Genomic DNA, 26,984 nt, shown 5'->3' with positions numbered 1-26,984 from the left:
AAGAAAAACATGTCTTCTACTAGGAGACATGTCTTCTCAAAATTATTTGCTTTGCCAAATCTCTAGAAGAGTCAACATTACAAGAGAACTGGCACTTTACCTCTTTTAGTCTCTTAAAAAGTTGGCAAATGACTATACTTGTCATCTGTTTATTTCTGAAACAGACTGTGCTTAGCACTCTTCTACCTCAGCACGATACATTATTTTATAGTTTCACGAGCGCTCTGGATGCCTAGAAAAATAAAGTGTATACTGTAAAAATGCAATGGTACTATTGAGCTCTAACAAAACTAAGTTTTACCATTTTTAAAATTAAATGGAAACAAAACAAAAATTAAATGAAACAAGTATCTTAGTTTAAAACATGTGCTTTTTTATCTTTAAGTCAATAAAGGCTGCCAGTTCTATTTTTCCTAGAATTAAAGAACTATTATACTATTCCACATTCCTTTATTTAAGATGAGATACTTGGGCCTTTCAACTGGAACAGTCATCTTCCAGTCATTCACCAAAATGACCGACACAAAGGGAAAGAAGAGAGGCACCAGCTCTATTCTCTAGGCCTTTCAAAAACACGGAGTTGTTCCTTTGGCCATATACATGCAAATCTACAAGAAAGGTGATATCGTGGACATGAACGGAATTGGCACTATTCAAAACAAAATGCCCCACAAACGTTACCACAGCAACATTGGAAGAGTCTACAGTGTTACCCAGCATGCTGTTGTCATTGTAGACAAAGGGCAAGACTCTTGCCAAGAGAATTAATGTAAGTATTGGATATATATTTTTTCTTTCTAGGTAGGCTCTATGCTCAGCATGGAGCCCAATACAGGGCTTGAACTCAAGACCCTGAGAACTAGACAGGAGCCAAAATCAAGAGTCAGATGCTTAACTGAGGGAGCCGCTAGGTGCCCCTATGTACCAGACATATTGAGCACTCAAAGAGCTGAGATAGCTTCCTAAAGCATGTGAAGGAAAATTATCCGAAAAAGGAAGCCAAAGAGAAAGGTACTTTGGTTCAGCTGAAGCGCTAGTCTGCTCCACCCAGAGAAGCACACTCTGTGAGAACCAATGGAAAGGAGCCTGAGCTGCTGGAACCAATGGAAAGGAGCCTGAGCTGCTGGAACCCATTCCCTACAAATTCATGGCAGGATAAGTGTAAAAAAATTAAAAGACCTCAAGACTGTAAACAAAACAAAAAACAAAAAAGAAAAAGACAGTTGAGGTACTTGGATTACTAAAAAAAACAAACAGATGATGTGTATTTTAATTTAAATAGAGAATTTTTTTAGGGGTGCCTTGCTGGCTTAGTTAGCAAAGCATGTGACTCAATCTCGGGTTCTTGAGTTTCTCTCTGTATCTCAAATAAATTTTTAAAAACAAAAGACTATTATGTGGAAGAACAAGATATTTTGCTGGTATCGATATTAACTACATAATATATGGGAAGCTGATTTTCATACTAAAGGCACTTAAGACTTCATTATCCTGTTTTTCTACTTTAAAACTACTGAAACTTTACATAAACATACACATTCATTAACATGAAACTATATACACAGCCAATTAAAAGTCTATAATAGATTTTACAAAGCCATGCTCTTTTTAAAATTATTTCTTCCAGAAAGGAAAAATCTTTAACTATATATGAAGAGTGAAATTGAGAAACTCTACTAGTAAATATTCATCTCCATTCACCTCAAATATATCTAAGAATATATAGCCTTATTATAAGGATTTGGCATTCTTTGAAATACCATTATTTGCAGATCTACAACTCACAAATCAGAAATGCCATCAGATATGGAAACAATGAATTTGTGTTTCAGAAAAATAAAGTGCCATTTATTTCCAATAATACCAGATTACTTTTGTAGTGCTACTTTATGTAAAACTTGGTAAAGATAGCCTCAAATGTATTTGCTAATTATGAGGTCTTACTCAAAAGTAAAAAATAGTTTTGAAGGACCTGAAACATATTTTACTCTCTAGGATCCTTTTACATTACAGAAATCTAGAACTCCTATATTATCCTAGGTTCCAAATAAAATAAACACTTTGGTCATATAGCACAAATGTGTATAATGACATGGAAAAAACCCCAACTTTCATAAACTTAAACCTGATAATTAAGGGAAAAAAAAAAAAAAACAAGCACTTAAATTTTAAAGTAAAATGTTTTATTTGTAATATCCCCAAACTGGGAACAACTCACATGTCCTTTAATAGGAGAAAGGGTCAAGGATGGCATACAAATACAATATTATACAGAAATTACTGACAAAATCAACATGGATCAATCTTAGACATAACATTGAGTGAAACAAATCAGACACAAGACACAAATCTATGGTGACATAGGTCAGAAGAGTGGTAACCTTCAGGCAAGTCATGACCAGGAGGAGGCGCCTGCCTGGAATTTCTGAAGTGCTGGAATTAATGGTCTCTTGATGTGGAGGGTGATTACACACATGTGTACGTAAAAATCAATCAAACTGCACCCAGAAGTTGTGTGTACTTTATTGTTGATAAATTATACCTTAAGAAAATCAAATACTGCTAAACCTCAATTTACTTATCTATAAAAGAAGGCTAATGAAACCTTGGTGCATTGAGAGGAATAAATGGGATAATAAATATCTAATAGTACTCAGTATATAGCAAACATTCCATAAATGGCAGCTAATACTATCGCTAATAATATTTTCATAGAAGAGCAACGATAAATTGCATGGTCACTAAACCTTATATTGCTATAAATTCTTACTAGTTTTTTAAGTCATTCACAAAGGCAGGAATTATATTTAGGGCACGTTTTATGGAATTTAGAATTGTTGCTACAACTTGATTACAAAGAGTGGAGAAAATCACTGTACTTAATGGAAATTTATGCTTCCAGTTATACTAGCATCCAAGAGATATCTGGGTTTTTGTATTAAGCTATAGCTTTTATATTTCTGAAGATACCATGCTTATTTAACATAATACATAAAAAGCGGACATAAAAAATGAGCCATCGTTTCTTTGAGCTATTCTTTTTCTCAATTATACGCTTTTAACACTCAAAATTCAAAGACTGCAAATGGAGAATTTTTGCTAAGTCTTAGCTCTGCACAAGTAGGAGTTTAAATGAAGAAAATCGTATTAATAATAGTTTTTGAAATAGCTTTTTTAAAGATTTTATTCATTTGAGAGAGAGAAAAAGAGAGCACAAGCATGGGGAGAGGCAGAAGGGGAGGGAGAAAGAGACACCCTGCTGATCAGGGAGCCTGATGAGGGACCTGATCCCAGGACCCTGAGATCATAACCTGAGCCGAAGGCTGATGTTTAACCCACTGAGCCACCCAGGCACCCGTGAAATAGCCCTTTCAAAAGTATTGAAGGATGCAGAATGGGGCACCTGGGTGGCTTAGTGGGTTTAAAGCGTCTGCCTTCAGCTCAGGTCATGATCCCAGAGACCTGGGATTGAGCCCCGCATCAGGCTCTCTGCTCGGCGGGGAGCCTGCTTCTCCACCTCTCTCTGCCTGCCTCTCTGCCTACTTGTGATCTCTGTCTGTCAAATAAATAAAATCTTAAAAAAAAAAAAAGATGCAGAATTTTGTGGTTTTTTACAAGAAGAAAAGTTTAAAAAAACCTTATTTTTAGAGATTTATTTTTAAGTAATCTCTACACCAGCATGGGGCTTGAACTCACAACCCCAAGACCAAGAGCTGCGTGCTCTGTAGACTGAGCTAGCCCTAAAAAATAACTTTTAAGCACTTAGATTTGAGTTGTTATTAAAAAGTATAAAAGGCTAAGATCTTAAGTGTACAGACTTCATTGATTTTGATGATTTATACAGCTACAGGCAACTACTCCATCAAGACACAGAATTATTATCTCAGAAAGTTCTTCTGTTCAGACGGCTATCAACAAACACTAGTTCTGCCTGTTGAATTGAAGCATATGTTTCTGAATGTAGGCTCTGATGATGGGTATTTAGCAAATGTTTTATTTCATTTTATAATAATGTAAGTGAAGGGGAATCTTAGCAATCACGTACTTAGAATCCTCACTTTATAGACAAAGAAACTGAAGTCCATAAACATCAGGCAACTTGCCCTAGGTTACACATCTAATAACCATTAGGGCCAAGCTAAAACTCGGGAATCTTAATTACCAGATACACTTTTCTATTATTCAAACAGAGAGTGATAAAAGAGAATCTATCAGAGCTGAATGTACAAAGGAATATTAGAAATATTATATACAAAGTTCCTCTATAATGGAAGAGATAGGACAAGGATTTGTATAAAACATGGTAGAATGACAGAAACCGGTCTTTTTCTTTTTTTTTTAAAGATCTATTTGTTTATATCGGGGTGTGGGAGAGCAGAGGGAGAGGGAAACAGTCTTAAGCAGACTCGGGGCTGCGTGCGGAGCCCATGGTGGGGCTCAATCTCAGGACCTTGGTTCATGACCTGAGCAGAAACCCTGTTGGCTGCTTAACGACCTGAGCCACCCAGGTGCCCTGATACCACTTTTTTGGATGAGAGGAAAAAAATAGAGCATTGTTTATCTGTAGGTTATTGAAAATATATACAAAGATGATATCACAGTTTCAAAAACTATTTTCTTGCAGGAAAAAAATTAATTAGAAACTTCCTAACAAAAGATTTAAATAAATTTATTTTAATGAACTCTACCTTAACAATCTTTTATATGTAATTTTATTTTTTAACATTTTTTATTTTTATTTATTTATTTTTTTTAAAGATTTTATTCATTTGACACAGAGAGAGAGATCACAAAGCAGAGAGGCGGGCAGAGAGAGAGGAGGAAGCAGGCTCCCTGCTGAGCAGAGCCCCCCGCCCCCCATGCGGGGCTCGATCACAGGACCCTGAGATCACGACCTGAGCCGAAGGCAGAGGCTTTAACCCACTGAGCCACCCAGGCGCCCCTATTTTTTTTAACATTTTTAAAAAGATTTTCTATTTATTTATTTGACAGAGATCACAAGTAGGCAGAGAGAGGCAGGCAGAGAGAGAGAAGGGGAAGCAGGCTCCCTGCAGGAGCCCGATGCAGGGCTCAATCCCAGGACCCTGAGATCATGACCTGAGCCGAAGGCAGAGGCTTAACACCCTGAGCCACCCAGGTGCCCCTAACATTTTTATACTGAACTTTCACATGGTAAAAAAGATTCCAACTTGTGGTAGTGCACTAACCCCATCAGAGTCTAACAAATTACTGATTATCACCAGTGAGAGCCATGGGGGCAGGAACAGGTTTCATTAACAGCCCTGCAGTCATTTCCTCATATATAAATACTTAATATACCCTGCAACAATGAGCATCAATTGGATGAAGAAACTGTAAATGCAGAAAACCGTATCTGAAATCTAACCCAAACATAGTTTATTCAGAAGTCAGACTTCTGACAATCACCTAGACCACTGTAAAGAACCAGAAATAAGCAAGAAAAGCAACTAACCAACTATCATAAAACAAGAAGGCTTTAGGTCTTCTTTAAAACCTATGATTAAGTCATTTTATTTCAGACACAGTTCTAATATATTTAGAAGGTGGGGTTTCCCAGTCTATGGAAGAAAAAAAGCAACAAGTAAGAAAGCAGGGAGGGAAAGCTGAAAACTGCAACTCCATGTTTGGGTCAACATTGAAGAGTGCCTGCTAACTTCTCAGTCATCACGCGCTCTATCAAAAACCCAGCAGGAGTCAGAAGGCATATGCTAAATATGTTAAAATAAACTGGGAATGCCACAGTACAAGTAACATTTGTTATGAAGGCAGAATCATCCAGACTAACTTATAACTTAAATTGTGTTCAGCATGTTCTGCTTCAAAATCTGTTTTACTAAGATCTCCATGAAAAAAAGATGGCTTAAAATGAAATCTCCATATTCAGGCAAAAAGGAGCAATGATTCCACCACAAGGATGTTCTTTGTAGCATTATTCAAAACCGCAAAAAATGTGGAGTACCACCTGTGTTTCTAAAAAGGAGAAAAATTTAAGATTTCCACAAAATACTATTTAGCTACTTTAAAATGCTATATTTCAATATTTACTAATATGCAAGATACTAATGGCACAGTTACATAACAATGCAGGTCATAGAACTTGATTACAGTATAATGTTATTAGAAAAAGTTATGTATATTTGTAAGGAAAAAAAAAGGAGGGATAGTCACCAAGGTCTTAAGAGCAGATTTCTTTAGGATATAGGACTTCAAGTGTTAGTTTTCTTTTCTTTTTTTCCTCTATGTTTTCTCACTTCTTTATTGGTGAGTACATATTATTTCTAATCATAAGAAATGCTTTTTTTTTTTTAAACAACTGGAATGCTTTAAAAATTGCCCAAAATATCAATTTAAATAACATCCTCTAAAAATATCCCAAGAACAAATCACGCTTTTAACCTGATGGTATCTTTTTTTTTTTTTTTTTTTTGACAGACAGAGATCACAAGTAGGCAGAGAGACAGGCAGAGAGAGAGGAAGCCAAGCAGAGAGCCCGATGCGGGGCTCGATCCCAGAACCCTGGGATCATGACCTGAGCCGAAGGCAGAGGCTTTAATCCACTGAGCCACCCAGGCACCCCAACCTGATGGTATCTTAACCAAAGAACATAATAGGGCCAGTCTTTCTCAAAATTATGAAGACTCCTCTTGCTCTATGTCTTCATCTTCCTCTTGTAGTGCTCAACCCCCAGTAGACCATAGCTCTTCTGTAGACTTCCCTCATCTAGCAAAAATCCATGCTCCTCAAAGGATATGAATCACATTATATCATAAGGAAGAAGGTTATTCACAAAACAAGCATTTTACTAGGGAATCAAAGACTTAAGCCAAAGAAATTTAGGTCCTATTAGGCACTTTCTAGCTACCTGGGAGGAATTAAAAGAAAACAAAAGAATCTTCCACTTATTTCTAAACTTCCATTACACAGGTTGACACCCATCCTGGTTAGCTATGATGCCAAGGCCTAAAAGAAACTATTCCACTGCTAAGGTTCCAGCCCTGCAAAGTCATAGATTTTCACAATTTTGGTATATAAAAGCATGACTAAAATCAGACAAAAACCTCTACCAAACTAATCAAGTCCAAGAAATGAAAATGCCAGCAGAGGCTAGAAAATGAAATCTTGTTTCAGGACAGCTTCTCTGAGTAACCAAAAAGAATCTTTAGATTAATTATTCCTTCCCTAACCTCTAACTCCCCAAAAGTTTGTTCTTTCTGTCCCAAAGGGCTTCTATTCCAACAAGAATCACAAACAATACTCCAATGTTTCAGCATGGTCACCACAGGATTCCATCAACAGCAGGTGCCAAAACTGTATGCTTGTTGGGCATCCATTTGTCACCAAAACCTCAAGGGGTCAGGGCTTGGCACTATCACCCTAACATAAACCAACAACCCTCCCCCAATTTCCTCAATCCAGCCCTGAATCTGCAATGTAACATTCTGCTACTCATGGAGATTTTCCCATCGTCAGCTCACCCAGACCAAGAGGAAAGTGTCCTTTTCTCTTCCCTTCTTCAGTTGCTTTATTCACCTTGGAACTAGTATAAACATGAGTTCTAGTTCTTTCATAATTCTATTTTTTAAAGAAGTATAGCCAGGTAAATCAGGTTATTCAAGAATTTAAAACAGCTAGCCATGGGGCGCCTGGGTGGCTCAGTGGGTTAAAGCCTCTGCTTTCAGCTCAGGTCATGATCTCAGGATCCTGGGATAGAGCCATCAGCCATCGGGCTCTCTGCTCAGCAGGGAGCCTGCTTCCTCCTCTCTCTCTCTCTGCCTGCCTCTCTGCCTACTTGTGATCTCTGTCTGTCAAATAAATAAATAAAATCTTAAAAAAAAATAAAACAATAAAACAGCTAGCTATGTATACAAAACTATGAACTCTATCAGAACAGTGGTAAAAAATCAAGTAATAATTCCAACTTTTTACGGTACCACTTTGAAAAATAACGATTCCCTATTAATTTCAGTGTTTAAAAAAGTTCCAATCTGGGATGCCTGGCTGGCTCAGTCCATTAAGGAACCAACTCTTGATTTCGGCTCAGAACATGATCTCAGGGTTGTGTGATCAAGCTTGGCATGAAGTCTGCTTGAGATTCTCTTTCTCCTTCTCCCTCAGGCCTTCCCTCTCTTAAAAAAAAAAAAAAAAGGTTCTAATTTATTTTTGAAAGAACCTAAAAGTTTGATATTTATTTGGTAATTTTGCCAAAAGTCATGCTAATCTGACAAATACATTTTTCTTATTTACCACCACAAATAAGGAACAAAAGTCTGGAACACATAATCTGTAACAAACTACTACAGATAAGGTGTCCATAAATTACACCACATCAAAAAGTTTTTGTTCTCTTATTATCCCCTCCCCCAAGGTATTGCAGGTGAGCTTTTAAGGAAGAAGAGTCCTTTAAAAAAAAAAAAAAAAAGAGGAGGGGGGAAGGAAGAGTCCTTTGCCAAATGATAAATTAAAAATAAAAAAAAAAAGTTCAGCAAAAGAGTTGGAATGGATAAATAGTTCAAAACTATTTTAAATGTCAGGTTAGTACTTTCACTTAAAATGATCTAAATGCTAAGTATATCAATAAACCAGAATAATCATCACTAGAAACTAACCTGTTAACCTACAGAAGAATTCACTCCCACAAATCTAGGTGAAAAAATGATCAAGTGATAAACTTAGATGTTCATTTTAACTTAGAAGAAAGAATTTTTCGTTAAGAAACATCTGAAGAGGGGAGCCTGGGTGGCTCAGCTGGTTAAGCACCAGCCTGAGGCTCAGGGCATGATCCCAGGGTGCTGGGTTCAAGCCCGTATCGGGCTATCCACTCAACAGAGAGCCTGGTTCTCCCTCTTCCTGCTGCTCCCCCTGCTTGTGCTCTCTCTCTCCCTCTTTCTGTCAAATAAATAAATGAAATCTTAAAAAAAAAAAAAAAAAAGATACATCTGAAGGCCTGAAAGTCGGAAAAATACAGGAAACAAGATGAATGATCATCTTCTATGCCTAGTTTGGGGATCTTCAACACAACTGTATTAGAAGATGCCTTTAACCTTGTGGTTCAAGTGAAACTACCTGACTTCCTTATCATATCACTACTGAGTACCTTTATAACAGAAGAGTCTACAAAGATTTAGTACATCCTCCCATGTTAAGTTATCATGCTTATTAACCCAGCAGACTGCTGAAAGGCATTATTTTTAAACAAAGTTTTACTTCAGTGCACGTCAATGTAAAAATTACTATCCACAACTGAGTATGGGAATTTTCACCATGAATAATCTCAGGGCATGGAAAGAAGAGATCAACAAGACCAACAGCATTCTGAATACTTGGAAGAGTAGTTTAACAAAGCACACTTACACAGCCTAAAATAATCTGAAGTCAGAATCACAATTCAATGAGCCATGCACTTTAAATCCTTTATACCTGTAGTAAAATCTTAAACTGGAGAATAAAGTGGTTGATTAACCCATCCTGGGAGAAATCTTACGTTATTAGAGCCTCTGAAACACTTGCTATGTTGATTAAAGAAACAGCAGTCTCTAGAACATTCTAAGAATGCATGTAAGGCACTCACTTTCCAAAACAATTGGATTTTAAAGGATTAAGAAAGCAGAGTTGTAGGACATCTAAAACTACACTGAGGGGTGCCTGGCTGGCTCAGTCAGAAGAGCATTTGACTCTTTGTTTTTTAGATTTTATTTATTTGACACACAGAGAGAGAGATCACAAGTAGGCAGAGAGGCAGGCAGAGAGAGAGGGGGAAGCAGGCTCCCTGTCGAGCAGGGAGCCCAATTCGGGGCTAGTTCTCAGGACCCTGAGATGATGACCTGAGCGGAAGGCAGAGGCTTATTAACCCACTGAGCCACCCAGGCGCCCCAGCATTTGACTCCTGATCTCAGGGTTGTGAGTTCAAGTCCCATGTTGAGTGTAGAGATTACAAAACAAAAACAAAAAACCTTAAAAAATAAAAAATAAAGACACTGATGTGCAGAAGTGAGGAAAATCCTCGAGAACAAATATTACATATACTTGGAAATTTTAGTACACTCTTTTTTTTAATAATACTTTTCCATCTGGCAAAATCAACAATGTTCTCAATATTTTATAAAAATAAGACAAGAGGAAGGGCAATCAAAAAATGAAAAAAAAAATATAGCTGAACTAGATTCCTATCTTTTGCAATACTATTACACATCTATTGGACAAATTAGGTCTCTGGCAAAAGTTTCATAGTTTTTGACTGAACTGACCTGTCAGTTCTGTTGTCTGAGTGGACTGTGTTACCATTCCCTATACCCAACCTGGCTATACCACAAAGGGTTTCCAATGAAGGTTTTTTAGATTATACACTCACCCAACCTTAACTCTCTTTAGAGTCCAGAAATCATCTTGTCACCTATCCTACAAATCTTCATTAGTGGAATAAAAGAAAATTAACAGAAGATTACTAGTAAGCCAAAATTTTCCTGAGAAACAGAAGTTCTACTAAAATGTGTGACTCCTAGAAAAGCTAGAGAATACTCAATATAAATCTAAAAATCACCTTTTTACTCACTGTGCATTTTGACTTTGACTACATATAGCAAATTCTTATTTGATTTGCAAAATGAGGTTCTTAGGTCTTCATTTTCTGCTATAAGAGAGGTAAGTGTAATTTTTAAGAGCTGCATTCTTTCAGTCAGCAGTAAGAAAATAACCTATTGGGAATGCAAACTGGCACGGTCACTGAAAACAGTATAGAGCTTCCTCAAAAAATTAAAAATAGAACTACCATATGACTTAGTAATCACATTACTGGGTATTTACCCAAAGAACACAAAAACACTAATTTGAAAAGTATTTGTACACCTATGTTAATTGCAGCATTACAACAACCAAATTATGGAAGCAATACTGATAGATGAACAGGTAAGAAAATGTGGTACATACATAATGGAATATTATTTAGCAATAAAAAAGAATGAAATTGTGCCATTTGCAAAAATGGATGGAGCTAAGTATATAATGATAATAAGTGAAATCAGACTGAAAAAGACAAATACCGTAAGATTTCACTCATATGTGGAATTTAAGAAACAAAACAAACAAAGGGGAAAAAAAAGATAAAACAAGAAAGAGACTCTATTGTAGAGAACAAACTGTTGGTTACCAAAGTGGAGGTGGGTGGGTGGGTAGGTGGATAAAATAGGTGACGGGGATTTCGCTATATTATAAATCCGGAACTAATACAACACTGTGTATTAATTATATTGGAGTTAAAACTTAAAACTTTAAAGAAAAGTAGAGAAGAACCTATGCTAGATTTCTCATCTTTCAATGCACTGTGGCAGAATTCTTTATATTTTCTTCCACTCTATCAGCAACCCAGATGAACAGACAGTACTCTACTCAACAAGTATATTTATTAAAAAAATCATTGCCCTGGTCTTTGTGAAATATCATGTGCATTACAAAAAAAAAAATACAAGCATATATTTTTCCTTTTTCCTTTCTACTAAGCGCTTACAACCTAAAACTGCTATTAGAAGAGATAAAATTGATTACAAAGACTAGGGACATCCGGGTTTCAGTGTTATGGCCGAGAGTCTCTCCTTAACCCAAATTTCCTTAGGGTCCTCGGAACTCTCTTCTTAAATAGGGCCTCACTTGTTGGGCTTCCTTGTTTTCTGCATTATCTAATTTTATTTATTTATTTATTTATTTATTTTTAAAGATTTTATTTATTTGACAGAGAGAGATCACAAGTAGGCAGAGAGGCAGATAGAGAGAGAGGGGAGGAAGCAGGCTCCCTGCGGAGCAGAGAGCCCGACACGGGGCTCGATTCCAGGACCCCGAGATCATGACCTGAGCCGAAGGCAGAGGCCTTAACCCACTGAGCCACCCAGGAGCCCCTGCATTATCTAATTTTAGCATGAATCCTTTTAGCTAGGTATAGCTAGAAACCCCCTTTACTCCTGATGTAGGAATTTTCCATCCACTGACCCTCCAACTCTACTCTTTGGCCATAAATGTTTCCTTTTCCTTGTATTCAGAGTTGAGCCCATGTGCTCGCTTCAGAAGCACATACATAACTGAGCCCAGTTTTTTTTTTTTTTTTAAGATTTTTAAAAAATTATTTCGTCAGGTACAGAGAGAGTGCTTGCACACACAAGCAGGGGGAGCGGCAGGCAGAAGCAGGCTCCTTGCTGCTCGAGAGCCCAGTGTGGGACTCCATTTCAGGGGTCCTAGAATCATGACCTGAGCAGAAGGCAGACACTTAGCCGACTGAGCCACCCAGGTGTCCCAGTTCTATACTGAGGTCTCTTTTCTCCTATTAAAATAGCTCTCCTGAATCAAATGTTTTTATTGCTTTAACTATTGTCCAGTTCTGGTTTTTCTGACAGCACCAAACTAGCTAAGTGTTCTTAAGTTGCTTAATGTTTTTGGGTTTCAGTTTACCCATCTGTAAACTGAAGGGAGATGAGAGTAGAATGAACTCTAGGGACCCATGCCAGGTCTAAAATTCTCATGAAGAAATCTGGTAGAGGAAAATGAGGTACAGCAAAACTGAGTGATTTGGACTTGCTTGAGGTCATGGGAGCTGTGAGGCCAGAACATCATCCAGGTCTCCCGATTCCCACAACAGTGTTCATTTAACAAAACCAGCTGTCTTTACCTCAATGCTGAAACCAAAAGCCTAACAAATCCCGTGAAAGGCCATGGCATCCAGCAGTGTTACTTCAGCTGAAAGTGCCTCCTTCATTTTACAATCTGTTGTTCAGTTTTCTTTAATCTCTAAGCAACACCACATTTGTTTCCTAAAATAATTTTTCTTTCTGGGAATATAAGCTATATTCCTTTTGACAATAAAACTGGTATAAAACATAATCCTGAATTTAGATGACAGCAAAAAATAAAAGATTTTATTCTCTTACCAATATTTCCTTCCTGTTTTTGAGATTTTATTTATATGAGAAAGAGAGAGAGAGCATTGGGGTGGGAGGGTCAGAGGGAGAAGCCAGCTCCCTGCTCAGCGAACCCAATTTGGGACTCCATTCTGGGACTGGATCCTGGGACTCCAGGATCATGACCTGAGCTGAAGGCAGTCGCTTAACCAACTCAGCCACCCAAGTGCCCCTTTCTTCTTGTTTTTAAAAGTCCCAGTTTGGTTTGGAAGTGGGCCCCTACTTCTTTATCCTAAAAGACTCCTAAATGCCATATAGCTCAGCAGAATGAACACGCTGATGGCAGAAGCAATTCTACATTTGACTCCAGTACTGTTCTGCAGTGTGACATCAGCAAGATCAATTTACTTCCTCCAAGTTTCAGTTACTTCACCCATATCCAAAGTGAGTTACAAAATGATAATTAAGATCAAAGATGTGAAGTTTTAAAGTACGAAAAATCTTTAAGAAACAAAAAGAAATAAACAAGGAAAAAAAAGAATCAAACCAAAAGGAAGAAAAAACAAAAAACAAAAAACAAAAGTCCAGACACTTACCTACAGAGAACAAACTGGTGGCTATCAGAGGGAATGAGGGGGGCGGGGAATGGGTGAAACAGGTGAAGGGGATTAAGAACACACCTATATTGGTGAGCACTGAGTAGAGAATTGTGGAAATCACTGTACTGGACACCTGAAACTAATATAACACTACATTAATCAAATTAAAATTTTAAAAGTATTAAAAATCTAATGAACACGGTGTTTGCATGCCAAGATACAATCTCAAATATCTACCCTCTTCTAAATATAAGGCCATGTTTTAAAAACATATACTCTACTGCTGTTACTTGGAATTTTTTTTAATACCACACTAAATAATGCCACTTTCTCCTCGGTGTCTTTCTATGCCATTTCCCCCTGAGAGACAAGGAACAAAATAGCATACTACAAAGTTAAGCAATGGTTAGAATACATACAATCACAACTATCTATTCACTCCACTTTCCTGTTACCATCCTCTAAGGAATTTAAATTTTGCCAGCAAAAGTCTTCTAAAATGTTTTATTTTCTGTGAAACGCAAGAAATGAAATGCTACATTACCTAGTAGTGGCAGTCAGTATTTTTAACACATTTCAATTTCCTGTTCGCTAGTACATTATGACATCATTGCCTTCCAGCGTTTGAGCTCATGAAATAATTCTGTTTCTGTTTTGTTCTCCTACCTCCAATGTATATATATATATACTGCAAACGTCCCATTGTTCCCGTTCACTATTTCAGTGAAGAAGCGTGATAAAAATGACTTTGTATTTGCACACTCCTCTGCCCGGTAAATATACCATCTCCTATCGCAACTGAACTGGAAAGGTCAATTTCTCACCAAAAGGCAAGATTTGGACAAGATCAAATAGCAAAACCAAGGCCCAGTGGGAAGGGGGGGGGAGGAGTCAATACACCACCCAAACAGGACGGATTCTAGGGCTTCCACAGATAAACAAAGGAAGTTGATTTTCCCACGACGCCGCCTGGGCTTCAACCAACCCTAAACATTTGTGTGGAAGCCCACTGAGCTCATTACCTTGAAAACGAAGCCCAAGTGCTGAATTCTTGTAAAGGCTCCCATTATAGGTGGACGCCCGGAAAGTCAATGGAGGCTCAGATGAATGAGGAACTGAGTGGGGCTGACCTTCGATTCATCCTCCGACTCCACCAAAGAGCCTGAACACCTACCAACCCCTACCAACCCCAACACACCAACACAGAACTCAGCTACTCAAAACAATTTCGGGGGCAGGAGAAAGAAGGGAGTGTGGGGAATGCGCCTCAGGTGCGCCGAGTGCGAGGAGCAGGTGTGAAGTTCAGAAGGGCCGAGGGCGCTTAAGACAGCACCGAGCCAAGAGGAGGGGAGTGGGCACCAGCTGCGCGCGACCGCACGAACGGCCGGGGGCGGATTCGAACCCCCTCCTCACCTGGCAGCCCTTCTTGTGATGAAAGCCGACCACCACGATGTGCAGTACGGGCCCCCGGGGGGCGCCATCGCCTCCCCGCCCGGCCTTCTCCATGGGCGGCCGCCGCGGGCCCGCAAGCCGCCGACTTCAACCGCCAAGGGCGGCGGGCCCGGCGAACCCCGCGGTCCCCAGGAGGACGGCGAGCGGCGGGTTTCAGGTGTCAGCAAGGGCGCCGCATGAGGGCCGCGCAGGCGGCCCGGAGAAGGCCGAGGCTCCCGCAGGTCCGTGCCGCCCGCCAGGGCCGCGGCCGCGCTACCCTCATCCGCTTCCGCTGCTTCCGGGCTGTCACCTGATGCGGCGGCCGCCGCCGGCGACGAGGGGCGGGGCAGGCCCCGGAGGGAACCTGACGGGGAGGGGCCTGGGTGTGGGGCGGGGTCCGAGAGGAGAGAGCATGGGGCGGGGGCGGGGCCTGCGGGGCCACAAGGCACCTCTGTCGCCTGCCTTTTCGGGGCGACCTTAACACGCTTTTTTCCCCTTTCCCCCCTCTCTTTTTCCTCCTTAAAATCTCCGCCCCTTCCGTCCTCTTTCTTTAGTTTTCCTCCTTTTTAAACGTCTTTTCTTGTTCACTCTCTCTTATCCAATTTCTTCATTCATTTCCTTCGCCTCTCTGGCTTCGGTAACAGGGAGTCATATTGGTGGGCTCTGTAACTGTGTATTCAACCTTTAAATTACTTGCTTCTCCAGGTTTTTTTCTTTTGCTTCGTTCTAGGTTTTTTTTCTTTCTTATTTAAGTATTATGTATAGGAGACTGGAAGCGTCTCAAGGCCTGCAGTAAAATATCCTCGACAATAAAGGAAGTTTACAAGGAGACCTGTAAATGATTATTCTGATTCCGATGTTTAAATATATATATATATATATATATATATACACACATATATATTATTTTCATTCTATCTTTTTTCTGGCTTTAGTACTCTGGTCAGTACAAAATATACGTGGTCTGTTGTCACCAGTATATCTAATGTCCTAACTGATTGTACTCCAATTTTATTTTTAAAGACTGAAGGATAGGTGCCTGCTTCAAATAGAATTCGAGATTACTGCAATAATTGGCTGTGAAGTTTACCATTACCAGTTGCCTCTTAGTTTAGACAACCTTAGCAGGTATTATTTTACACTCCTGGCCTTGTAATTTAAGGACTTGCATTCTAATTGAAGTATAGCTGAGAAAACCAGTAGGCTTCCTATAAAAGAATTTAGCTTCTATGATTCAGCAGGAGTGTGTTAATGCTAATAAAAATGCTGTAGAAATCTTTCAAGGTGTTTCTACCATTTCCTTACTATATTAGAAAATTCTTGGTGTTGGTTCAGAACTGTATGTGAAATTATAGTATTCCCTGCATGCAGAATATCTTACAGTTTTTTTCCACCTGCCTCAATATTTTCCACAATTGGCATACCCCAAATTAAAGTCTAATAGAACAGTCTTTTTAAAAAGATTTAAGGGTAGGGCATTGGGGTGGCTCAGTCAGTTAAGTATCTGCCTTCTGCTCAGGTCTTGATCCCAAAGTCCTGCGATCTAGCCCAGCCCCCATTCCCTGCTCAGCGGGGAACTTGCTTCTCCCTCTCCCTCTGCTGCTCCCCCTGCTTGTGCTCTCTCTTTCACTGTCAAGTAAAAATCCCTTTAAAAGAACTTTATATCTACAGTGAATTACTTAATTCATTGTACAGGAAACTCAGTTACAGCTTTTTAAAAAAAAAAAAAGATTTTATTTATTCATTTGACAGAGATCACAAGCAGGCAGAGAGAGGGGAAGGGAAGCAGGCTCCCTGCTGAGCGGAGAGCCTGATGGGGGGGCTTGATCCCAGGACCCTGAGATCATGACCTGAGCTGAAGGCCGAGGCTTTAACCCACTGAGTCACCCAGGTGTCCCTCAGTTACAGCTTTATAAAAATCTGTAACGCTTTGCATCCTAGACCTTCCAACTAAGATTAAATCATTTATTCATAAGTATTATGTGGCTCAAATGCTTGAAAAGTATGTTATCAGAAAAACTGGGAGAGAAAGTAAACAAGGGAATTTCCAGAAAATTTTCCATCTCTAAATATATAGGCTGGTCACTTAATAGTCTAGAATGACAGGGACGCCTGGGTGGCTCGGTTGGTTGGGCAGCTGCCTTTGGCTCAGGTCATGATCCCAGCGTCCTGGGATCGAATCCCGTATCGGGCTCCTTGCTCGTCGGGGAGCCTGCTTCTCCCTCTGCCTCTGCCTGCCGTTCTGTCTGCCTGTGCTTGCTCTCCCTCTCTCTCTCTAACAAATAAATAAATAAAATCTAAAAAAAAAAAAAAATAGTCTAGAATGACAACCTTTACATTGTTTTTGTTTTTAAAAGATTTTATTTATTTATTTATTTATTTATTTATTTATTTGAGAAAGAGATAGCAAGAGAGAGCACAAGCAAGAGGTGGGGAGAGGGAGAAGCAGACTCCCCACTGAGCAGGGAGCCTGACATGGGGCTTGATCCCAGGACCCTGGGATCATGGCCTGAGCTGAAAAAAGACGCTTAGTTGACTGAGCCACCCAGGTGCCCCTTACATTGTTTTTTAAATGAACTGTATTAATATAGAATAAATTCACGAACAAGATATTGTCTATAGGGACAAATAGCTGTTGAGGAAAAAAAATAGAAATTTCTCCTTACTTTACATGTTGAAAGATTACCAAGATTGTAAATAATTTGAGATAACAGTATATTTTCTGAACATTATATTGAAAGGAAGCTTTTGCATGTATTTTTATAATGACATTTACCACCAGGGAAAAAATTAGAAGTGCTTCTCTGAACACATAATAAATTGAAGAGCCTCTTTAAGTTACCTATATTTTATGATGAATTATAGATTCTATTTTATGTCAGCTCTGTAAGTAAAAGCTAAGGGGAGAAAAACCCTGGAGACACAGAGCAATGACATGTTTTCAAGTTCATTAAAAATTCTTCATCTGGAATTGGACTGTTGTTTCTTTTTGTATCTTGTCTCAGGAGAGAACGTGATAAAATAAAACCACTCCGTGCAATCCCCATTAACTCTACTGTATAAATGAACTATATCTCCTTTTTCAGAGTATAGAGAGACTTACTTCTTTATCAATAGTATTGAAAATTGCTAATGGAAAACAAAGTATTGACTTTCTGAAATTATATTTTTCCTGAATTTTAAAGTCTATTAAGTAGCGAGAGTGCTTTGAATTTGGTCCCTACTCTCATCATGGTATGAAAATAAAACAAGAATAGAAATAGAAAAGAAAACCAGGAAAAGAAAAGGGCTTTACAAACAAATTTGGCATTACTTAGTCTTTAGAATCTTATGAAGATTAAGGAGAATATTGATGAGGATGAATAAATAGTGAGAATCAATTTAAAGAACATTTATTAGACCCTACAATACACCTGGAACTGTGGTAGGCACAGTGCATCAAAAGAAATTAAAGGGATGCCTTGCTCAGTTGGTTAAGCATTCGCCTTTGACTCAGGTCATGATCCCAGGGCCCTTGCTCCGTGGGGAGCCTGTTTCTCCCTCTGCCTGCTGCTCCCCCTGCTTGCCCTGCTTGTGTGCTTTCTCTTTCCTCACACAAATAAATAAAATCTTTTAAAAAAATTGTTGCCTCATCTATGTCTGGTTATGAAACAAGATAAATGTGAAACCAGCTAGCAATGCCAGCTTTTGTAGCACCTACTCTAAGCCAACCATCATGTTAATAAGTATTAGAAAATAAAGATAAGTAATAACAGCTTACATTTAATGGATAGGCACCGTGTGTCAGTCTGCTAGCCATTTTTCATGGATTATTTCATTTAATCATAACAATCCCAAAGTAGATACTATTATCTTCATTTTTTTTTCCAGTGGGTAAATGGACACTTAGAAAGGTTAAGTAACTTGCTGAAGGTCAAATAACTAGAAGGAATTGAAGTAGGGATAGGATCTGAACCAAAGTCACTTAACTTCAGAACAAATGAATGTAATTGCTGTACTCTACTGCTTACCAAAATTCTTGACACTGAGGAAATCACGGTCTTTGGGGAGGGAAGTAACCCCCTATAAGGATAATTACAGGAGAATACATTGAGAGAATTTTAAGAACTGTTAACATTGTTGTGAAACAACGAGAGAGCTTACCAAGTCTGCAGGTCAGAGAAACTTCACAGACGTGGTCACGTTTGAGCAGGTCTTGAAGGATGAGCAGGATTTTACCAGAACTTGGGGCTAGACCATCTGAAATGCAATAAAGTAAGATCATTAAGGACTGGAGTTAAAGGAAAACATTTGGGGAGGCAAGAGTTTTATGCCAAAGTTAGAAGAAGTATGTAAAATTGAAATAAAAGTGCAACAAAATAGGTTTGGTGGTGGGCACATGCCAACTGCACACGGTGTTCCCTCTGCTTGAAAGGCAGCTCCTGCCCCCTTTCTGCCTATCCAGTTCTTTAACTCTCCAAGACTAGACTTCTATCAATTCCTTTGTGAAATTTCCCAAACTGCCTATGTGGGCAAGTTATCTAACCTCTCTGAGCATGAGGAATTCCATTTGAACACCTGTCTCCCACGATAGTCATAAAAATGTTAATTAAGTGTATCTGTAAGTTTTCAGCCACACAGTAGGTGCTCAGTAGGTATGAAATGCAAACAAACAAACAAAAAACACCCCCCCAAAACAAAAAATACAGAATTGGTTTGGTGTTTAGAAGTCTGAACCCTAGGAAGTTTAGAACTGAAGGAGCCATTTGTTAGGACTTCTGAATCTTGTTACCGACATTTCCTTAAATCATACCATAAATCTCTAGTTCTCTGGGGTCCCTGAAACTAAGAGGTCTTTTTGCTTTATATGCTAAATTTCACATGCCTTGTACATAATGTTTGGTAGTAATCTTTCTCCCCCCATTCATCCTTAAGCTCCTACAAGGGCAGAAGACATTGTAGTTGTTTTGTACACTGTTTTATACTCAGCAAAAATGCCAAATAGTATGTAACTAAATGCATGTTTGTTCAATCAAAGAATGATGGAGGCATTACAACTATCTGTTGTATGAACGAATGGTGCTCTTTCTGGTCTCCTGTTTAGACTCTTCAGCTTTATGTTCCTGGGATACAAATATAAGACATACTTAATGCAAAGAATTTGCTTTCTATTCTTTTAAAAACAGAAGTGCAAGGGCGCCTGTGTGGCTCCGTGCTTAAGCCTCTGTCTTCGGCTCAAGTCATGATCCCAGAGTCCTGGGATGTAGCCCCAAATCCGGCTCCCTTGCTCAGCGGGACGCCTGCTTTTCCTTCTACCACTCCACCTGCTTGTGTTCCCTCCTCACTGTGTCTCTGTAAAAAAACAAACAAACAAACAAACAAACAAACAAAAAATTAAAAAGAACAAGTGCAAAAGCATGGTTTCCTAAGTGCGAAGACATTAACAAAGAGTGACATCTGCTGGTTGCTTGTTAGACAAGATAGTGAGTGTTGAAAGTGAATACGTAGTCTGTAATAAATTAGACTCCTAGATATGACAAGGTAAGAATGATAAATAAGGTAGTAGAAATAAAAAGAAAATGTATTTTAAATTTCCACCTTAGAAGAGTTAAAAAAATGCTGGTTGTGGGTTTTTAATTCACTGGACGTTTAAAAGAAGCCATAGATTCTTCGCCTGTCCTTCTTTAAGTAGGCTGCACACCCAGCGTGGAGCCCAACCAGGGACTTGAACCCACAACCTGATATCAAGACCTAAGCTGATATCAAGAGTCGAAGGCTCAAGCTACTGAGCCACCCAGGCTCCCCAGGAGTAGATTCTTTCAAAAATGGTTTTTACAAAAACTGCAACACTGTGAATTGGTCGCGGAAAAAATGAATCTGTTTGGTCTGCAGAAAGATCCTGGCTTGAGGTGAGATGCATCTTCATAGGGGGCAATAAGACGACTCAAAGGTTGCTGTGGTTTGCAAAACCTGGGTTACAGGAAGACTTTATTCACAAGGCAGGATTTCTTTAACGTCTGTCGGTGCCTGGGGAAAGCGGGTAACTGCCGAGACTACACATTGTTCAGTGGACAGAAACTCTTCCCGGGAAAGAAGCGGCTGGTCGCGACTCCGCGGACTGTTGGATCGCACGTTCGGTCTCAGATTGGTCGAGCCTGCCCAGGCTGCGGGAAAGGTGGGGCGGGGGCGTGGAGCGGAAGCGCGCTCTTTCAAACTCGCCGTGCAAACGTCCGTGCGGGCAGGCCACTTCCGGCGTAGCCATGGCGGCTAACGCTACCACTAACCCGTCGCAGCTGCTGCCTCTAGGTAATCGTGGGGTTGGGGACCGGGGTGTTCAAGTTAAGTTTTGGGGGCCAAGGGGCTGAGGCTGAAGTAGCCCCTAGCCGAGTGGTGGGGGAAATGTGTCGAGGAAGTGCTTTACCCTCCGCTGCTCGTCCCTGGGCTCCCAAGTCTCTGTGGCCTCGGGCAGCCCAAGCGTTTTTAGCGTGGGTAGGGGTCCTTGAGGCGGGGACTTGTGACTCCCCAACCAAACGTCACCGGAAAGGTCCACACTTAGTAATGCGTCGTCAGCCTTCCTTGTTGTGGGCTTGCCTCTACAGTCATGGGTAGCACACGCACTCCTCCACCTGGCATTTAAGCACCCCAGGTAAGACCCTGTTGTATGGCTGGTTATTGAGAGAAGCACTGGCGCCTGGGTTGAGCCTAAAAGAGATATCTGGAAACTGGTTTTGTTACTCAGCAGTTAATGAGCCTCTATGCACTAGATTCAATGGCTGGGCACTATTCGACAAATTTAAATCACACCCATTGTCTTCACATAGCACACAAACCACTGGAGGAGCTAGAACACTGGACAAGTAAACGTCATGCCAAGTAATGCTAAGCCAGCTAAAGAGATGTTCAAACTGCTGTCAGAGCACAGAAATAGAGACAGGAAGAAATCTCTGGTGAAGACGGCTGTGCCTAGCAAATTTTTGTCGATGAAGAGTTGATTGATTTATTAGAGGTGGCTGTGACTTAGAAGTTTTCATTCCTTCATTCCACAAACTCTTTTTGAATGCTTGGTGTATGCCAGGCATTGACCATTGAGGATATAGTTATGGGAAACCAACCACAGTCTCTGCTCTCATGGGACTAGACTCTGATGGTGGGGATTCATATGTTAATTAGATAACCTAAAATAACATAAAATCATAAACCGTGATAAACTTCAACAAAGGAGAGGTAAGTGGTATAAAGAAAATTTTCGTTAATTATGCAACAGGGATATGTGCTATAAGATCTAAAATTTTTGAATGAATTCCTGGTTTATCTTTCACCATATGCAGGTAACAAGTGCCAGTAGCACTCAAGTATTTGTTGAAATAGTGAATAGGTAAAATAATCTTTTTCCTCCCCCCCCTTTTCCTTTTTTTTAAAAAAATTTATAGAGCTTGTGGACAAATGTATAGGATCAAGAATTCACATTGTGATGAAGAGTGATAAAGAAATTGTTGGCACACTTTTGGGATTTGATGACTTTGTCAGTATCCTTTTGAAAAGTGGTGGTGTGGGATTTTCTTGAGTATTTAAGAACAGAAGTAAGAATATCGACAGTTAGTATTTGCTGATTATTATAATAAAATTTATTCTCAGCATGATAGTGTTCTAAGAGGTGTGTGTACTGAAAGAAGATAAAGTTCCTGCCAATTACAAGTATTTTGTATTTGAGCCATTGTATTAAACATTGTAATTAAAACTGAAGAAGGGTAGAAGCCAGAGTAAATTTAACCTTGACAGCAAATTTCAGATATGGTACTGGAGGATGTCACTGAATTGTGAGTAGTATTAAAAAGTAAAGAAATGGCTGGGGGGGAATCTCTCTTTAAGTCAATTTTAGTATTAGTGAATTTAAAATGATTTATGAGAAAACATTGCCTGTTGGAAATACCTTAGAGATAGAAATTTTATCTTCTGACTCTGGTAAAGTTGGATCCTGCAGTTAGTACCATGTAATTATTAATGAATTGTTAGGAAGTTAATGGAGACAGAGCTTTAACATAAAAGAAACTAAAAACAGCCAAGAATGTTTGGGCTCAGGCAAATCAAGGTACTGATAGTGAGAGCATTTAACTATAACATAAAGTATAAATGATGGCTCCATTATATTAGTTATAAAGATCACAACCAGTGTCTGCTTTCAAAATTGGGTTGATTACAGATTGGTTTAATAGTAAACATTCCATTTCATGTTTGATCTCCTTGGCAAGTTTCAGCTTCTTTTATGAAGATCGGCCCGAGTGGGTATGGATCTTAGGCCAGTCAGTTCACTATGTTGCTTTTGGTCATCCAGTGGATGACCTTTGTTCCCTAAAACCACAGATAGAATTGCTTGACCTCACATTTATTTATATTCAAGAATAACTTTTTAGGGATTAGAATGTTGACTTTGACTTTCATTGTTTATCTTGATTCTATTTTATTTCTTTTAGTGAAATCACACCAGAAGGAAGAAGGATCACTAAATTAGATCAAATTTTGCTAAATGGAAATAATATAACAATGGTAAGACAGTGAAGCTGTTTTCGTTGTTGTTGTTGTTGTTTTAGATGTTAGCCCATTTTTTGTGAGGCAGGTATTACAGATTACCTGCCTCTACTAAATAAGTGTTCATGGCCCAGTGGCGTTTAAGTTGGGAAGAAGATGCTCTTGTGATCAAGGCTCTAAAGCTAAGCCGAAAATGACAGTAGGCTTGGAGATTAGTTTGCTTGGGCTTTTAAATCTTTTAGTTTGCCAAGAATTATTGTTTAGACTCTAAATATTAATTGATGATGTTGGGAATTGTAAACAGAAGCAATGACCTAGAGAAAATGGGAATGTGAGGGAGGAGCAGAGAGGCACAGTGGCTTTGATGGATGAGGAGGGGTTTTTAGATGGTGTGGGTGGTGGTGTTACTAATAAAGCTCTTTTTCCTTCTATGCAGCTGGTTCCTGGAGGAGAAGGTCCTGAAGTATGAATGGATTTCCTTGACTTAACTGTTTTGTGTTATAATGACAACAAGATAGAAAATTTTTTTTAACCTTTTAATGTTTGGATTCTGTAAAGCTAAGTTTCCCGTTAAAGGGAAATGTTTTGAAGATGCATTGTAAATGCCCATTTTTGTAAGTTAATCATTATTCTCTTGGAAAAAGAACAGTTTGTTCTTTGAAGACTAAAATAAAAGCGTTTTTGGTTAACGGTCATTTTATTTTTTGTGCTGCAATAACCAGTGTAACAAAGATTGTAGTTATTTTTTTATTTTAACATACAATATATTATTTGTTTCAGGAGTGCAGGTCTGTGAATCATCAGTCTTAAACAATTCACAGCACTCACCATAGCACATACCCTCCCTAATGCCCATCACCCACCCACCCTATCCTTCCTATTCCCCTCCCCTCCAGCAACCCTCAGGCTGTTTCCTGAAATTAAGAGTGTCTAATGGTTTGTCTTCCTCCCTGTCCCATCTTGTTTCATTTTTTTCCCTTTCCCCTGCAACCTGCCCTGCCTCTCAAATTCCTCATGTCAGAGAGATCATATGATAATTGTCTTTCTGTGATTGACTTATTTCACTTAGCAGAATACCCTCTAGTTCCATCCACATCATTGCAAATGGCAAGATTTCGGGGTTTTGATGGCTGCATAGTATTCCGTGTGTGTGTGTGTGTGTGTGTGTGTGTGTGTGTGTGTGTGTATCACATCTTCTTTATCCATTCATCTGTTGATGGACATCTAGGCTCTTTCCATAGTTTGGCTATTGTGGACATTGCTATAAACATTGGGGTGCACGTGCCTCTTCAGATCACTACATTTGTATCTTTAGGGTAAATACCCAGTATTGCAGTTGACTGGATTGTAGGGTAGATCTATTTTCAACACTTTGAGGAACCTCCATACTGTTTTCCAGAGTGCCCGCAACAGCTTCCATTCCCACCAATAATGTAGGAGGGTTCCCCTTCTCTGCATCCTCACCAACACCTGTTGTTTCCTGACTGGCTAATTTTAGCCATTCTGACTAGTGTGAGGTGGTATCTCACAGTGATTTTGATTTGTATTTCCCTGATGGCAAGTGATATAGAGCACTTTTTCATGTGTCTGTTGGCCATTTCGATGTCTTTTTTGCTGAAGTGTCTGTTCATGTCTTTGCCCATTTTTTTTTTTTTGAGATTTTAATTAATTATTTGACAGACACAGTGAGAGAGGGAACACAAGCAGGGGGAGTGGGAGAGGGAGAACAGGCTTCCCACAGAGCAGGGAGCCTGATGTGGGGCTTGATCCCAGGACCCGGGATCATGACCTGAGCTGAAGGCAGACGCTTAACAACTGAGCGACCCAGTGCCCCCTGCCCATTTCTTGATCGGATTATTTGTTCTTTGGGTGTTGAGTTTGTTAAGTTTTTTATACATTTTGGATACTAGCCCTTTGCAAATACCTTCTCCCATTCTATTGGTTGTCTCTTGGTTTCGCTGACTGTTTTCTTTGCTGTGCAAAAGCTTTTGATCTTGATAAACTCCCAATAGTTCATTTTTGCCCTTGCTTGTGGTGATGTTTTTAGGAAGAAGTCGCTGTGGCTGAGATCAAAGAGCTTGCTGCCTGTTTTCTCCTCAAGGATTTTGATGGATTCCTATCTCACATTGAGCTTTTTGATCCATTTTGAGTCTATTTTTGTGTGTGGTGTAAGGAAATGGTCCAGTTTTATTCTTCTGCATGTGTCTAATTTTCCCAACACCATTTGTTAAAGAAGCTGTCTTTTTTTCCATTGGATATTCTTTCCTGCTTTGTCGAAGATTAGTTGACCGTAGAGTTGAGGGTCTATTTCTGGGCTCTCTCTTTTGTTCCATTGATCTATGTGTCTATTTTTGTGCCAGTGCCATACTGTCTTGATGATGACAGCTTTGTAATAGAGCTTGAAGTCTGTAATTGTGATGCTGCCAACTTTGGTTTTCTTTTTCAACATTCCTCTGGCTTTTTGGTTTTTTTTTTCTGGTTCCATATAAACTTTAGGATTATTTGTTCCATTTCTTTGGAAAAAACAAAACTGATGGTATTTTGATAAGGATTGCATTAAGTGTGTAGATTGCTTTAGGTAACAGACATTTTCACAATATTTGTTCTAATCCATGAGCATGAAATGTTTTTCCATTTCTTTGTGTTTTCCTCAATTTCTTTCATGAGTACTTTTTAGTTTTTTGAGTACAGATTCTTTGCCTCTGATTAGGTTTATTCCTAGGTATCTTATCGTTTTGGGTGCAATTGTAAATGGGATTGAATCCTTAATTTCTCTTCTGTCTTGCTGTTGGTATATCGAAATGCAACGGATTTTATTTCTCCAGAAAGAGATTCTCTAGTATCTTCCATACTTTTTTCAAGCCCAGCTAGCACCTTGATAATTGTCATTCTGAACTCTAGATCTGATATCTTACTAATGTCCGTATTGATTAGGTCCCTAGCCGTCGGTACTCTCTCTTGTTCTTTTTTTTTTTGAGGTGAGTTTTTCTCCCTTGTCATTTTATCCAGATAAGAATAGAGGAATGAGAGAGCAAAATACTAAAATGGTAGCAATGACCCCAGAAAAATATACCCTAACCAAATCTGAAGAGACCCAAAACCAGGAGAAGAAAGGAGGAGGGAAAAAATATATATCTCTATATCTATATAGATAGATATATATGGTAAAGAGTGTGATCAGACTGGTGACTAGAACAAAGCCATGTACTAGATTTAGGATATACTTTGATCTGTTAGGAGAAAGTGTATCCCAAAATTTTGAAGAAAGAAAAACCTATATGTACACAAGAAAAAAGGTTAAATACAAAGAAGGGATAGAATATGACTTTAACAATGAACATTAAAGATTTTTTAAAAAGGTACTGATAAGATAAAATAGTTAAAAAATGTTAAAATAGGAAAGTGGAAAAATTATAAAAAATAGAATAAGAAAAAATAAAATTAAAAAAATTTAACTTTGAAAGACTAAAAAATCATTGGAAAAAAGCCGTGAATTCCATATACTGTATTCCCATATTTCTGAGGTTTTACAGTTCTCATTGATCAGTGA

The 26,984-nt window shown here is 39.0% G+C and overlaps 2 protein-coding genes and 1 pseudogene across 3 annotated transcripts in view; 2 read left to right on the top strand and 1 right to left on the bottom strand.

The window, feature by feature from the left end:
- Positions 1 to 15,084, bottom strand: part of LOC111147296 (AVL9 cell migration associated) — a 61,358-nt gene extending 46,274 nt beyond the window's left edge. For both annotated transcript variants that reach the window (XM_022503254.1, XM_022503253.1), the window contains exon 1: positions 14,912 to 15,084. In XM_022503254.1, coding sequence (XP_022358962.1) covers positions 14,912 to 15,004 — 93 coding nt within the window. In that variant the 5' untranslated portion in view covers positions 15,005 to 15,084. The remainder of the gene's footprint in view (positions 1 to 14,911) is intronic.
- Positions 511 to 6,712, top strand: LOC111147198 (annotated as a pseudogene).
- Positions 15,085 to 21,139: 6,055 nt separating the features above from the next.
- Positions 21,140 to 24,129, top strand: LOC111147331 (LSM5 homolog, U6 small nuclear RNA and mRNA degradation associated). The gene is made up of 5 exons (XM_022503324.1): positions 21,140 to 21,214; positions 22,339 to 22,434; positions 22,698 to 22,725; positions 23,380 to 23,452; positions 23,871 to 24,129. Exons 1-5 carry the CDS (start codon positions 21,169 to 21,171, stop codon positions 23,901 to 23,903), a joined length of 276 nt encoding a protein of 91 aa, XP_022359032.1. The 5' UTR covers positions 21,140 to 21,168; the 3' UTR covers positions 23,904 to 24,129.
- The last annotated feature ends 2,855 nt before the right edge of the window (positions 24,130 to 26,984 follow it).

This window comes from Enhydra lutris, unplaced genomic scaffold, assembly GCF_002288905.1.
Source record: "Enhydra lutris kenyoni isolate GAN:26980312 unplaced genomic scaffold, ASM228890v2 scaffoldscaffold16, whole genome shotgun sequence".
Lineage (NCBI taxonomy): Eukaryota > Metazoa > Chordata > Mammalia > Carnivora > Mustelidae > Enhydra > Enhydra lutris.
The sequence above is the reverse complement of the archived record's forward strand: the minus strand, read 5'-3'. Positions and strand labels throughout refer to the sequence as shown.